At 37.8% G+C, this 16,343-nt stretch overlaps 1 protein-coding gene across 1 annotated transcript in view; it reads right to left on the reverse strand.

The window, feature by feature from the left end:
* ADAMTS16 (ADAM metallopeptidase with thrombospondin type 1 motif 16) overlaps window positions 1-16,343 on the reverse strand; it is a 286,634-nt gene that overhangs the window by 136,659 nt on the left and 133,632 nt on the right. The window contains exon 10 of the mRNA XM_003408138.3: window positions 1,305-1,400. Coding sequence (XP_003408186.2) covers window positions 1,305-1,400 — 96 coding nt within the window. The remainder of the gene's footprint in view (window positions 1-1,304; window positions 1,401-16,343) is intronic.

Genomic DNA, 16,343 nt, shown 5'->3' on the forward strand with positions numbered 1-16,343 from the left:
CCCTAGTCATCTTTTGAGTGCCTTCCAAACTGGGGGGCTCATCTTCTGGCACTATATCAATGTTCCGCTGCTATTCATAAGGCTTTCATTGGCTAATGCTTTTCAGAAGTAGACTGCTGGGTCATTTTTCCTAGTCTGCCTTAGTCTGGAAGCTCAGTTGAAACCTGCCCAGCATGAGTGACCCTGCTTTTATTTCAATACTGATGGCATAGCCTCCAGCATCACAGCAATAGGCAAGACCCCATGGTGCGACAAACTGACAGATGCATGGGGGAAATTTAAATTTAAATATGTTAAATGAGTCTGTATTCACATTTAAATATATTTAATACATGAGATATTTGCTTTGGGATTTAAACATAATAAACAAAAAAAACATGATAGATCAGTAATATTTAGGCAGATATTTATTTTTCAAAAATGAAACTAAATCTGTTGTTGTTGGGTTTAATTCTGACTCATGGCAATCCATGTATTACAGAGTAGAATTGTACTCCATAGGATTTTCTTGGCTGTGATCTTCACAGAAGCAGTTCACCAGTCCTTTCTTCCGTTGCACCACTAGTTGGGTTTGAACTGCTAACCTTTTGTTTGGTAGTTGAGTGCAAAGTGTTTGTGCCACCCGGAGACAATTAGTACCACGAAATGATAGGCATATAAAGAGTGAAGATGACTACATTGATGATTTGGGGCTAATGTATTTCTGTTTTCATCAGTAGGCTTCTATATTCTGAAAAACCAATGCCACCTCAAATTAAATAAAAATAAATTATTCTTCAGTCTTAAGATTTTTTTTAACTTTTTTAATGAAAAAAATTTCATTCTCTACTATTTATTAAAATTGCTGTCTTTTATATTTCTCCTTTTCCTCTATCATAGCTCCCCTGATCCAGGGGGTGGGGCAACAGTAGGCCTAAATGTCTATTCCATGGTCTTCAGATGGGTGCTCTGAGGCTTCAACAGTGATATTTAATGCTGGTGTTTTTACACAGTTAAATGGTGTCATGGTTAAATGATGTCAAAATAAATGACTGTAATCAATACTCAGCAAGGAGTGAAAAGATTCAGAGTCATAACCTGTTACATGATGTTTGTGTCTATTAAGTCCAGAAAAGATCAATTATACATCAGAAAAGAGGGAAACAAAAGAGCCCTCTTCCTAATATCAGTATTACATAAATACAGTGGTTTAGCATGGGTGTGGGAATGCACATAAAACATTAATGCGAGACAAGGAAAGATATGTGGGTGGGATGACTCTAACATCTGGATTGGATCCCGTGAACCTAAGATTGGCTTCTTACCATGTCATGCCCACAAATAGTGCCTTCTGCTGCTGGCATAAATTTAGTCTCACATTTCCTTCCAATTCGATGACACCACAGGGCTTTACAGATGTCCTAGAGGGAAAAATAGGTCATTAAACAGTACAAGTGATCCATATATTTATCGTAAAATATCACTGAAAGGTTTAAGGGGAAAACAGCTGACATAAATTAAAAGCTGATGTCTTCTTAGAAATAGATACAGGTGTCAGAGTGAGAAGTCAGAAAACCCACGCTCTATTTTTGGTTCTATTGAATTTTATCCCTGAAATGTTATTTACTTATATTTATTCATCATAATTTTAACAAAATTATATACATTTTTTTCTAAATTACAAAGTAAAATATGCTAAATCTAGAAATCTCAGAAAAACATGAAGAATCCAAGAAAAGTTGACATTTCAGAATGTATTCTTAACTCCACCTTTCATTAACCCCTCTACATCTGACTCCTCATTTGAATTAAGAATGATTATGAAACTTACCAGGCTTGTCAATCTACCCATCCTTCCACCTAACCGCATACCCATTCACCCACCCAACCATCCACCCACCCACCCACCCACCACCCATTCATCCATCCATCTGTCCATCCTAAATTCACCATCTCTAAACCTTTGATGAAAGCCTAAAATATGGTAGTCATCTTGCTGAGCAAAATTCTATAAGTGAATATGACCCAAACCCTACACTCTTAAGTTTGGTCTTGCCAAGTAAGAAGATCATGTTGTAAATCACCACATGGTGCACGTGGGAAGAGGTGCCCCAACAGAGGGAAGGACACAATTCAGGGAAAGCTCTTCAGAAGGCTGAAGGGGCTTTGCCTTCAGGACTCCAGGAAGGAGTCAGAGAAGATGTGAGCTAACTCTCGAGAGACAGGCATTTTCAAGGACAAAGGGGACAGCATTCTATGAAAACGGAATAAAGAGTATGCACAAAGACGGAAGGGAGATGTAAAGGGGACAGGCCCAGCTTATATGGCTAATGTGTAAGTAAAATAAAACCAGGTCTGTGATTTATAAACTATAAAAGGCTATCCAAATATGAGGAATTATTTTAACTTTCAAAACTTTTTGAGACCAAATGAAAGTCTCGTTGTTGTTGTGTGCTTTCGAGTCCACTCTGACTCATAGCAACCCTATATGACAGGGTAAAACTGCCCCATTGGGTTCCCAAGGAGCTGCTGGTGGATTTGAACTGTTGATCTTTTGGTTACCAGCTTGAGGTCTTAACCACTTGGCCATCAGGGCCCTAGTTAAACTCTTAGAAAAGGGCCACGACTAGGGCTTATACAGTGATGAAACCTACTGAAATGTTGGCTGTAGCTTCAACTGTTCAAGATGAAAACATGTCTTAAACGTGTTTATACGATTGATCTGAATATTTAGACAGCTGCTGCATTATTTCCCAAAAGATTTAATGGCTGTATCTACTCCTTGGGAAACCCTGGTGGTGTAGTGGTTAAGTGCAACGGTTGCTAACCAAAGGGTCGGCAGTTTGAATCCGCCAGGTGCTCCTTGGAAACTCTATGGGGCGGCTCTACTCTGTCCTACAGGGTCGCTATGAGTTGGAATTGACTCAACGGCACTGGGTTTTTTGGTTTTTATCTACTTGGTGATTTGTATTATAAGAAAACACAACACAGTAAAGTATTCCAACATGGTTCTGTGTAAAAGACGATGCTTCTCTGCTTTGTGCTTTCATTCTGTATTTCAATGATTTTAAGAATTGCTTCACACAAAGATGTATATTTCAATGACTTTAAGAAATGCTTCACTGGAAGATTTTCTGCTCTGGATGTGTGGTGTGAGCCATCTCATGATGGGTTTTGTTTTTAACCATGGGTCGGCAGTGATTGTAATTTTGGAGCTCTAGTGTCACAGTGGTTTAAGTGTGTGGCTGCTAACCAAAATGTTGGCAGCTCGAATCCACCAGCCACTCCTTGGATACCTTATGAGGAAATTCTACTCTGTACCACAGGGTCACTAGGAGTCGGAATCGACTCGATGGCAATGTTTTTTTTTTTTTAATTTTACTTCATAAAACTAGTTCTTAAGTCTTCTCCCTAAATTTAATTAGGAGGCCTGGTAGTGCAATGGTTAAGTGCGCGACTGCTACCCAAAAGGTTAGCAGTCAAACTCACCCAGCAGCTCCACAGGACAAAGACCTGGCAATCTGCTCGTATAAAGATTACAGCCTAGAAAACCCTATGTGGCATTTCTACCCCTTCACATGGGGTCACTGTGTGTCAAAACCAATTCAACAGCACCTAACAACAAAAAATTTAATTATTATATATGAAGGCATTTGCTAAAGACACAGCCTCATACTTTTTTTGCTTTTATCTCCCTCACTAATAAATCAGCTTTGGGGAACTTGAAATATTAACAACTTTCAATATTTTAATACTCTTATCGGTTGCTTTTATTTTAAGGTATTCATAATGATGTCTTACAGTAATTGCATCATTGACTTCCAGTTTTCTTAGTGGGTCCATCAGGCTCATTAAGCAGTATGAGGTACATGTGTTGTATTGATAGTGTTTTGCCCGGCTCCACCTTTGCCAGCATGTAACAAGCAATGATTCTCTTTACATAGTTAAAGAGAAACTTCATGGGGATTACTCTGGGTTTGTTCTCCCTCCAACAGGCCTCCATTATGTTAACTGCCATTTAGTATTAGAGGCCTCTGTTCTTGCCCAGAAGGGCATTTAGGATCAGAGCTAAGTGAATGCCTTGTTATGGACTGAGTTGTGTCCCCCCAAAATATGGATGTAAAAAAAGAAATAAATATGTTGCCATTGAGTCATTTCAATTCATAGCGACCCTATAGGACACAGGAGGACTGCCCCATAGGTGGTGCAGTGGTTAAGAGCTCTGCTGCTAACCAGAAAGTCAGTAGGTAGTTCGAATCCACCAGAAACCCTATGGAGCAATTCTACTCTGTTCTATGGGGTTGCTATAAGTTGGAATTGACTCAGTGGCAATGGGTTTTGGTTTTGGAATCTTTACCAAAGCAGTCTGCCAGATCTTTTCTCCTACAGAGTGGCTGGTGGGTTCAAACTGCTCATCTTTCAGTTAGCAGCTGAGCACTTAACCATTGCACCACCAGGGCTCTCCATGGGTGTAACTGTCTGCCATTTAATATAAAAGCAGCACTCTTTCCTGGATAAACAAAAATATTCTAGTATTTCCAATAGTTGGATTATAGTAAAATGAAAATTAAACCACAATTAAACAACTCAAACCCAGTTGCTTTCCTTTGCTTTAATCATGCGTTGACTTAGCCGCTAACTGCTTGACATGATGTGCAGTTCTTGTATGAGCTCAGTATGGGTATAGGTCAGCACATCCTTAATGAAACTTCAAGGTCATCTTGCAATTACGGGAACAAAAACCAGAAAACCAAACCCATTGCTGTTGAGTTGATTCTGACTCATAGTGACCCTATAGGACAGAGGAGAACTGCCGTGTAGGGTTTCCAAGGAGCCTGGTGGATTAGAACTGCTGACCTTTTCACTAGCAGCTGTAGCTCTTAACTACTATGCCACCAGGGTTTCCTAATAGGAACAAAGACCCTATTAAATCATTGCTGTAAAGTCAGGGAGATGGAATGTAAGACTTGCTCAGCCAGTAGGAAGTCCCAATTGTAGCACACATACCTGAATACTAAGGTGATCATATGTAAAAGTAATTGTGTCAGCTTACTTTTCAGACTCCAGGATCAGGTCAGTAGGCAATGCTGATGCAGACATAATGTGTGTAGTAACTAACACTTAATTGAAGAAGAAAAAAGTTAAATTCCCTGTAGAGAGTTCTTGTTTTCATCTTTGCTGCTAAGGAAACCTATCTTTAAAGAAGGCTCTTACCTGCTAAGAGTCCATTAACATTCCCATTAACTCAAAATGTAAGAGTTATGGGCAAAAAGACCAATTTCAGTAACACTGAATCAGTGAAGCACAACACCCCGAATAAAAATGTTTTCAGACGACGGGTTGGAAATACGTTAGTGGTATTTCAACATTGTGAATAATGGGCCATGAGATTCACTTTCCTCAGAACGTCTGCATTAGCCTTTCCAAAAATACAAAATAAGAAAGAAACTAGGAATGAAATTAGAAGGGAATATGTGATCTGTTGTAATTGTCTGGTTTTCAAGCAGTGAGATGCCAATTTATAGCTAATTCCAATTATCACTATATAAGACCTGAGTGGGCACAGAAACCTATTGCCAGGTAAGTGTGTGAACTTATGCACACACTTGTAAATGTACATATACGCCAAATACATGTTCATTTTTCCAACAGAACAATATACATGCACTTGCGTTATCTATTAACTTTTCAAATAAAATTGATATGGTATTTAAAAGAGGTCCATTGTTTTCTAAAATATCATCAGTTCATCTGTCACCTTGCCTAAGAAATCTGTTATAAGTGACTCTTACATGCCAGTTGCTAGTCTAAGCACTAGGTAATTTTTTTTTAATTTATTTTAGTCTTTGATATTTTTACATTAGAAAACTCCATGATCTTTACATTTCATCCTAATAAAACAGAACCCTTTTCATAAAACTTCAGTAGACTTCCACTAAAAAAAAAAAAAATTTATAGTTGGAAGCATCCTGCAATGCAAAATAAAGAGGCCCTAAGGGCCACGCCATATCTCATTTTGAGATTTTGTATGTTAAGAGATTCTGGCCACACAGATAGAATTTAACTTATAAATAGAAAATACATAGAAGTTATTTATGTCGATGAGCGTCATCACATCATAGGAAATTATCTCCTATTATTTGATTTTAATAGATGCAGTTATTTCAACATATAGTTCCTCCACTGTCCATGAGGAAATGACTGATACCAGGCTTACTTTTCAGCCCAAAACAACTATAAAACTCTACAAAAAAATATGAAAAAATTTTTTTAGATCTTTAATAACGTGCAGCACTGGAACGTGATCCTCAAGAAAAGGGAAACACAAAAGGCGAGGACCACATTTGCCCAGCTCTCTGCCTGGAAGCACTTTCCAAGCCCTCCACCCTGTGTGTGTGGGGCGGGGAGCCCAGGCAGAGAGCAGCAGCCATACGCAGTGGAGGGGGCAGAGATCACAGGTAGAAAATGCTAAGTCAGTTGGAATGTGTGGAGCAGGACTAGACAACAAGAAGCTGCCCTTAGTGCGTACATGTGGAGGAGAGGGGACAGCGTGTGTCCACATGAGGATTTCCTGCAGGTCCTCAACTGAGGTGTGAGTGTCATACACAGGATGAAATTCCATGGTCTACCAGATGGTAGCAGCTGCGGGCTGAGAGCTGATACGGGCTAGAAGACAGAAGTTGCACAGCACTGGGAAGCAATAGCATTCTAACACACGTAGAGTGGAGAAACCTCAGTGAACATCCTAGGAAACCAGTGGAGAGCATAGAAGGCCATGCCTTGGGAGAAAGTGCCACACGCTACAGTACAGGCTATGTCCTCGGCTAAAGATGATTTGAAATATATGAGCCCTAACAAGAAGTATTACAAAGCCCGAGAGGATCAAAAGAATCCACTGGTAATTTAACTCCCTGTGAGAAAAAATGTTAATGGCTTTAAATGGAAGGCAACATGATGTAGACTCCCTACAATATTTTAGACAAAATATGCTTCGTGCATTAAGAAATTCCTAAAAATGCAAATGAACTGAAAAATGTTACCCACAATAATAGTCCATTAAGAGAACTCATGATTACCTAGATTTAGAATTAGAAGATAAAAACTTTAGGAACAGCTATTATAAATATATTCTAGGACAAAAAGGAAAACATAGGCATAATGAGTAAACAAAGGGGAAACTTCAGAAGAGAAATATAAATTATGAAAAAGAATCAAATGGCAATACTAGAACTGAAAAATGCAGTAAATGAATGTGTAGTTGAAATGTTTCAACTGCATTGTCAAAACAGAAGATTCAAAATAATAGAAGGGACTGGTGAACTTGAAGACAGATAACAGAAAATGTCCAGTCTAAAGAAAATGATAAACAGATTGATTAAAAAACAAACAGAGCCTTAGTGGCCTGTGGGTGTAATTGCAAGCAGTATAACACATGAGTAATTGGAATTATAAAAGGATAAAAGAAAGATGGAGCAGAAAGTATATTTCAAGAAATAATGGCTAAAACTACCCAAATTAAAAAAAAAAAACAAAAAAAAACAAGACAAAACAAAACAAAAATTGACTTAAAGTTATGGATTGAACTGTGTCCACCAAAATATGTTATAAATCCTAACCTCTACGCCTAAGGTTATAATTCCATTTGAGAATGGGTTGTCTTTGTTATGTTAATGAGGCAGAATTAGTGTAGGGTGCTTCTTGAATCAATCTCTCTTTTTTCTGTATTTGTTCTTTTTTTTTTTTTTTAATTGTACTTTAGATGAGGGTTTACAGAACACACTAGCTTCTCAAAAAACAGTACATACATTGTTTCATGACATTGGTTACCAACCCCATAACATGTCAACACTCTCCCTTCTCAACCTTTTGTTCCCTATTACAAGCTTTCCTGTCCCCTCCTGCCGTCTAGTCCTCGGCCCTGGGCTGTTGTGCCCATTTAGCTTCCTTTTGTTTCATGGGCCTTCTAATCTTTGGCTGAAGGGTGAACCTCAGGAGTGACTTCATTACTGAGCTAAAAGGGTGGCCAGAGGCCATACTCTCAGGGCTTCTCTAGTCTCTGTCAGGCCCGTTAGTCTGGTCTTTTTTGTGAGTTAGAATTTTGTTATACATTTTACTCCAGCTCTGTCTGGGGACCCTATATTGTGACCCTGTCAGAGTAGTCAGTGGTGGTAGCCGGCCACCGTCTGGTTGTGCTGGAGTCAGTTTGGTGGAGGCTGTGGTAGTTGTGGTCCATCACTCCTTTGGACTAATCTTTCCCTTGTGTCTTTGGTTTTCTTCATTCTCCCTTGCTCCTGACAGGGTGAGACCAGTGGAGTATCTTAGGTGGCTGATCAAAACTTTTAAGACCAAAGTAGAATGCAGAACATTTTCTTTATAAAACTGTTATGCCAATTGAGCTAGATATTCCTCAAGACCATGGTCCCCAAAGCCCCTAGCCCAGTAATCCAGTCCCTCAGGGAATTTGGGTGTGTCTATGGAGCTTACATCTGGGTTCTTGATTCTGTTCCACTGGTCAACGTATCTGTCATTGTACCAGTGCCAGGCTGTTTTGACTACTGTAGCTGTATAGTAGGTTCTGAGGTTAGGTAGTGCGAGTCTGGCACCTCTTTGCTTTCTATATAAAGTTAATTATTAGTTCTTCCATCTCTTTAAAGAGTGTTGTTGGTATTTGAATTGGGATTGTATTGCCTTTGTACATTGCTTTGGGTAGAATTGTCATTTTCACAATGTTGGATCTACCTATTCATGAACATGGTATGTTTTTCCATTTATGTAGGCCTTTTTTGGTTTCTTGGAGTAGAGTTTTGTAGTTTTCTTTGTATAGGTCTTTTACATTCCTGGTTAGATTTATTCCTAAGTAGTTTATTTTTTTTTTAGGGGCTATATTGTTTTCCTGATTTCCTTTTCGTCATTCTCTTTATTGGTGTATAGGAATCCAACTGATTTTTGTGTTTATCTTGTATCTTGCTACTCTGATAAATCTTTCTATTAGTTCCAGTAGTTTTCTTATGGAGTCTTTTGGGTTTTCTATGTATAGTATACCATTTGCAAATAGGGACAGTTTTACTTCTTTGTTACCATTTGCATGCCCTTTATTTATTTTTCTTGCCTTATTACTCTAGCTAGGACTTCCAGCACAATGTTAAACAGGAGTGATGATAAAACACATTCTTGTCTTGTTCCTGTTCTCTAGGGGAACGTTTTCAGCCTCTCTCCATTAACAATGATGTAGGCTGTTTATTTTGTATAGATGCCCTTTATTATGTTGAGAAATTTCCCTTCTATACCTATTTTATTGAGAGTTTTTATCTGGAATGGGTATTGGACTTTGTCAAACGCCTTTTCTGCATTGATTGAGATGATCATGTGATTCTTTTCTTTCCTTTTATTTATGTGGTAGATTACATTGATTGATTTTCTAAAGTTGAAATATCCTTACATACCTTGTATGAGTCCTACTTGGTTGTGGTGTATTATTTTTTTTTATAGGATGCTGAATTCTATTGGCTAGAATTTTGTTGAGAATTTTTTTGCATGTATATTCATGAGAGATACTGGCCTGTAATATTATTACTATTATTATTTTTTGGTGGTGTCTTTGCCTGGTTTTGGTATCAGGGTTATTCTGGCTTCATAGAATAAATTTGGAAGTGTCCCTTCCTTTTCTATGTTCTGAAATAGTTTGAGTAGTACTGCTGTAATCTCTTCTCTGAATGTTTGGTAGAATTATCTAGTGAAGCCATTTGGGCTAGGGCTTTTGTTGTTGTTGTTTTATTTTAATTACGTTTTCAATTTCTTTTCTTGCTATGGGTCTGTTCAGGTTTTCAACATCATTTTTTGTTAATTTGGGTTGGTAGTGTGTTTCCTGAAATTTGTCCATTTTCTCTAGGTTTTCAAATGTGTTGGAGTATAGTTTTTCATAGTACTCTGTTACGATCCTTTTTATGTCAGATGGGTCTGTTGTAATGTCCCCCATTTCATTTCTTATTTGGGTTATTTTTGTCCTCTCCTGTTTTTTCTTTTGTCAGTTTGGCCAGTAGTTTGTTAATTTTGTTGATCCTTTCAAAGAACCAACTTTTGGTTTTGTCGATTCTTTCTATTGTTTTTCTATTCTCTATTTCATTTATTTCTGCTCTGATCTTTATTATTTCCTTTCTTCTGGTGGCTTCTTTTGCTGTTTTCTTTCTATTTGTTTGAGTTGTGTAGCTAATGTTTTGGCTTTGTCCCTTTCTTCTTTTTTGATGTGTGCATCTCTTACTATGAATTGACCACTGAGCATTGCCTTTGCTGTGTCCCAAAGGTTTGGTATGATGTGTTTTCATTTTTGTTTGATTTTAGGAATTTTTTTTTTAATTCCATCTTTGATTTATTCTATTACCCAGTGGTTTTTAAGCAGGGTGTTGTCAGTTTCTATGCAATTTTTTTTCCTTGTCTTCCTGTTGTTAATTTCTACTTTGATGGTGTTATGATCAGAGAAGATACTTTGTATTATCTCAGTATTTTGGATTTTGTTCAGGGTTGTTTTGTGGCTTAAGATGTTGTCTATTCTGGAGAATGTTCTGTGTGTGTTGGAAAAGAATGTATACTTTGCAGCTGTTGAGTGAAGTGTTCTATATATGTCTGTGAGGTCAAGTTGGATGATTGGGGCCTTTAGATCTTCTGTATCTTTGTTGAGTTCCTTTCTAGATGTTCTGTCCTTTACCGAGAGTGGTGTGTTGAAGCCTCCTACTATTATTGTGGAACTGTCAATTTCTCTTTTCAGTGCTGTTAAAATTTGTTCTATGTATTTTGGAGCCCTGTCTTTGAGTGCATAGATATTTGTTATGGCTATGTCTTCATGATGGATTGTCCTTTTAATCATTATATAATGCCCTTCTTTGTCTTTTATGATAGATTTTGTTTTAAAGTCTATTTTATCTGAGATTAGTATTGTCATTCCTGCTTTTTTTATATATATATATACATTTTTTCTCCCCTCCCTTGATTTTTAATAAATTTACACCTTTGTTTTTAAGGTGTGTCTCTTGTAGACAGCATATTGATGGATTCTGTTTTTTATTTATTCTGTCACTCTCCAAATCTTTATGGGTGCATGTAGGCTATTGATACAAAAAACTAAACCTGTTGCTATTGAGTCGATTCTGACTCTTAGTGACCCTATAGGACAGAGGGTTTCCAAGGATGCCTGCTGGATTCGAACTGCTGACCTTTTGCTTAGCAGCCGTAGTTCTTAACCACCATGCCACCAGGGTTTCCAGTTATTGATAGGTGCGAGTTCATTGCTGTTATTTTGTAGTGCTTTTTTTTTTTTTTTTTTGTGGTGTCAATATTTTCTTTTTTCCTCTTACTCTTCTGTGCTGAATTCCTTTTGTTTGTGGGTTTTTTTTTTCCCTTGTTTTCTGTAGATTTTGTGTTTACTAAGACTTTATGTTTTCTTCTTTATTTTGATGAGTAAGTTTGTTAACTTTCTTTGTTGTTACCTTGTCATTTACCCATATCTTCCTAAGTTTGAACTAGTCTTTTATTGCTTCGTATCCCATTGCCTTCCTCTCCATTAGAAAGTTCTATGCCTACACAGTTTGTTCCCTCTTTTATTATTCTGATGTTGTTGTCATTTACAGATTAATCTCTCTGGTTCCCTGCTATTAATCTTTTAGCTTTGGTTAATTCTTGAATGTTCATTTCCTAGGTTTGTATTTAGGTGGTGTGGTCTTGTGTCCTAGATTCAGGGTGTCATCTGATGTTGCTTGTTCTCAAAGCAAAAGATTCCCTTTAATAATTCTTGTACGTTTGGCTTTTACATATTTTCTTTATTTCTGTTTATCTGGAAATGTCCTGATTTCACCATCATATTTGAATGAGAGTTTTGCAGGATATATTATTCTGGGTTAGCATTTTTTTCTTTCAAGGTTTTGTATATGTCATTCCATTGCCTTCTTGCCTGCATGGTTTCTGCTGAGTAATCAGAGTTTAGTCTTATTGTTTCTCCACTGTATGTGACTTTTTGTTTTTCTTGAGCAGCTCTCAGGATTCTTCTTTGTGTATGGTTTTAGGAAGTGTGATTATGATATGCCTGGGTGATTTTCTTTTGGGGTCTATCTTATATGGGGCTAATTGAGCTTCTTGGATGGTCAACTTTTCATTTTTCATGACATTAGGAAAGTTTTCTGTCAGCTATTCTTCAATGATCATTTCTGTGCTTTCCATTTTTTATACCTGTTTTGGAACTCTAATCACTCAAAAATTTTTGCTTTTGATTGTATCCCCCATCATTCTCAGGGTTTCTTTATTTTTCTTCATTTTTTTTCTTCAAACAAAGTGGTATGCAAGGATTTGTCCCCAATTTCACTGATCCTGTCTTCCGTTGTTTCAGACTGCTTCTCAGACCTTCTATGGCACTGTCCGTTTCTGAAATCTTGTTGTTTATCTTTTGGATTTCTAATTGTTGTTTTTGTATGATTTCTATTTGTGAATTTGTTTTGGCATTTTGTACCTGTATTATTTTCCTGAATTCTGCCATTGTTTTGTCTGTCTTTTCCATGATTTTGTCTGCCTTTTCCCTGATTTTTGTCTATGTTTTCCTCATTTTTGCCAGCTTTTTTCTTCAACTCTTGGATAGCTCTGAATATTAGAGATTTGAATTCCGTATCAAATAGTTCCAGTGACTTTTCTTCTACTGGAAAGTCATCTGGTGTTTTATTTTTGACACCTATTGGAACCATGCTGTTCTATTTTTTCTTTTTTTTTTTGTATGTTTTGATATTGTTTGCTGTTTTTGGGACATTCAGTAGGTATTTTCTTAATTTATTGATTGTAGATTTGTTTGTTTTATCCTGATTTTTTGTTTTATTTGGTTATGTCTGAGCAGATGGGCTGGGCATTCTTTGTTGTTTGCTCCTCTGTGGGCACAATATTTCTCATTACATTGTCCAATGGGCAGGGTTAGTTGATCAGCTATGATGCCGTAGGGCATCTCCATCAGGTGCTCTGTCTCCTAGGAGCTCCGTGAGGCTGCTTTCCTGTACTCCCCATCCACTGATCTCCAACAGGAGTCCAAGATGTTGAATCCGTGCTGCATTAGCTGATAGGGGACCTCCATTCCGTATCTCTCCTCACTGTATTTCTCTGCCAGCTTCTTATTCCATTTGGTGCTTGGTTGAGTTCCTTATCTCTTCATTTGATGCTCAGGGTTCCAGGATTGATGTTTGTCTCAATTTTACTTAGTTTTTTGGGTCTTTGCTGTGGGGCTACAGTGTGGTGCTTCTGTCTACAGCATCATGTTGTCTCTGCCTGCTGACATTCTGGTGCCTTCTTTCTTGAGCAGTCCCTCTTGCAGGCAAAAACTGCTGCCTTCCAACTTGAAGGGGACCCCTGGAGCCAGTCAAGAGTCCCCACATGCAGAGAGCCACTGGATGGATACCATCATGGTGCAATGGGCCCCAGAGCCTGAGCAAAGGACTTGAATCGATCTCTTTTGAGATTTAAAGGATATTAAGTACAAGCTAGCAAGCAGAGATGGGGGAAGACACTTGTCAAAAAAAAATTTTTTTTTTCACTTGAAAATCACCTAGGAGCAGAAGCTCAGAAGAGGCAAGGACCTCCCTCTAGAGCAGACAGAGAGAGAAAGCATTCCAACAGAATTTGCACTGTGAATTTGGACTTCTACCTTCCAAACAATTTCTGCAGTCTGAAATTGATCAACCATGCAATTAGGATGCATTGATAATTACTGGTGATTGGAATGTGAAAGCTGGAAACGAAGAGGTAGAATCTGTAGTAGGAAAATATGGCATTGGTGATACCAATGACATCAGATGTGAAATGACAGAATTTTGAAAGACCAATGACTTATTCATTGCAAATAACTTTTTCAGCAACATAAAGGGCCTGAAAATCTACTTCCAAAAAAATTGGCCAGTGAAAACTTTCTGAATATCAGTGGAACATTGTCTGATATAATGCCAGAACATGAGCCCACCATTTGGAAGGCACACAAAGCATGACTAGGAAATCGTTGCCTCCTCAAAGTAGAGCTGACCTTAATGAAATGGACGGAGTAAAGCTTTTGGGTCCTTCATATGCTGATGTGGTATGATTCAAAATGAAAAGAAACAACTGCGACTATCCATTCACAGTCGTAATGTGGAATGTATTAAGTATGAATCTAGGAAAATTGGAAGTCATCAAAAATGAAATGGAACACATAAAGATGGATATCTTAGGTATGAGTGAGCTGAAATGGACTGATATTGGCCATTTTGAATCAGTCAAGCATATGATCTAATATGCCAGGAATGACAAATTGAAGAGAAATGGCATCACATTCATTGTCAAAAAGAACAATTTAAGATCTATCCTGAAGTACAAGGGTATCAGTAATTGGTTAATATCCATACGTCTACAATGAAAAACAGTTAATACGACTGTCATGGATTGAATTGTGTCCCCCGCAAAATATCTGTCAACTTAGCTGGGCCATGAGTCCCAGTACTGTGTGATTGTCCATCATTTTATATGATTTTCCTATGTATTATAAATCCTATCACTATGATGAAATGAGAAGGGTTAGCGGCAGTTATATTGATGAAATATACAAGATTAGATAGTGTCTTAAACTAATCTTTTTGATATATAAAAGAGGGAAATGAGAGAATCTCAAACCACAAGGAAAGCAGAGCTGGGAGCAGAGTGTGTCCTTTGGACCTGAGGTTCCTGTGCTGAGATGCTCCCAGACGAAGGGAAGACTGATGACAAGGACCTTCCTCTGGAGCTGACAGAGAAAGAAAGCCTTCCCCTGGAGCTGGTGCCCTGAATTCAGACTTCTAGCCTACTGGACTCTGAAAGAATAAACTTCTCTTTGTTAAAGCCATCCACTTGTGATATTTCTGTTATAGCAGCCCTAGATGACTAAGACAATGACTATTATTCAAATTTATGCACCAACCACTAATGCCAAAGATGAAAAAACTGAAGATTTTTTACTAACTTCTGCAGTCTGAAATTGATCAACCACACAATCAAGATGCATTAATAATTACTGGTGATTGGCATGTGAAAGTTAGGAACCAAGAAGGATCTGTAGTTGGAAAATATGGTGTTAGTGATAGAAATGATGCTGAAGATTGCATAATAGAATTTTGCAAGACCAATGACTTATTCATTACAAGTACCTTTTTTCAATGATGTAAAGGGCAATACCAATTGAGATGTTTCATCAAATGAATGCAATGCAGGAAGAGTTCACTCATCTATGCCAAGAAATTTGGAAGACAGCTACCTGGCCAACCAAGCAGAACAGATCCATTTTTCTGCCCATTCCAAAGAAAGGAGATCCAAAATAATGTGAAAATTTTCAAACAATGTCACTAACATCACATGCAAGTGAAATTTTGCTGATCATTCAAAAGCAGTTGCACCAGTACATCAACAGGAAACTGCCAGAAATTCAAGCTGGATGCAGAAGATGATGTAGAATGAGGAATAGCACTGCTGATGAGAGATGGATCTTGGCTGAAAACAGAACACAAGAAATATATTTACCTGTGTTTTATTGACTATGCAAAAGCATTCCACTGTGTGGATCATAACAAGTTATGGATGACATTTTAAAGAATGGGAATTCCAGAGCACTTAATTGTGCTCATGAGGAACCTGTACGTTGATCAAGAGGGAGTCTTTTGGACAGAACAAGGGGATACTGCATAGTTTAAAGTCAGGAAAGGTGTGTGTCAGAGTTGTATCATTTCACCATACCTGTTCAATCTGTATGTTAAGCAAATAATTTGAGAAGCTGGACTATATGAAGAAGAACGCAGCATCAGAATTGTAGGAAGACTCATTAACAACCTGCACTAAGCAGATGACACAGCCTTGCTTGCTGAAAGTGAAGAGAACTCGAAGCACTTACTGATGAAGATCAAAGACCACAGCCATAAGTATGGATTACACCTCCACATAAAGAAAACAAAAATCCTCAAAACTGGTCCAATAAGCAACATCAAGATAAATGGAGAAAATATTGAAGTTGTCAAGGATTTCATTTGACTTGGATCCACAATCAACACCCATGGAAGGAGCAGTCAAGAAATGAAACAATGCATTGCATTGGGCAAATATTCTGCTAAAGGCCTCTTTAAAATGTTAAAAAGCAACGGTGTCACTTTAAGGACTAAGGTGTGCCTGACCCACACCACGGTATTTTCAACTGCCTCGTATGCATGCAAAAGCTGGACAATAAGGAGGATTGAAGAATTGATGCTTTTGAAACATGATGCTGGTAAAGAATATTGAATATAAGTTGGGCTGCCAGAAGAGGAAAGAAATCTGTCTTGAAAGAAGTACAGCCAAAATGTTCCTTAGAATCG

Source organism: Loxodonta africana, chromosome 2, assembly GCF_030014295.1.
Source record: "Loxodonta africana isolate mLoxAfr1 chromosome 2, mLoxAfr1.hap2, whole genome shotgun sequence".
Lineage (NCBI taxonomy): Eukaryota > Metazoa > Chordata > Mammalia > Proboscidea > Elephantidae > Loxodonta > Loxodonta africana.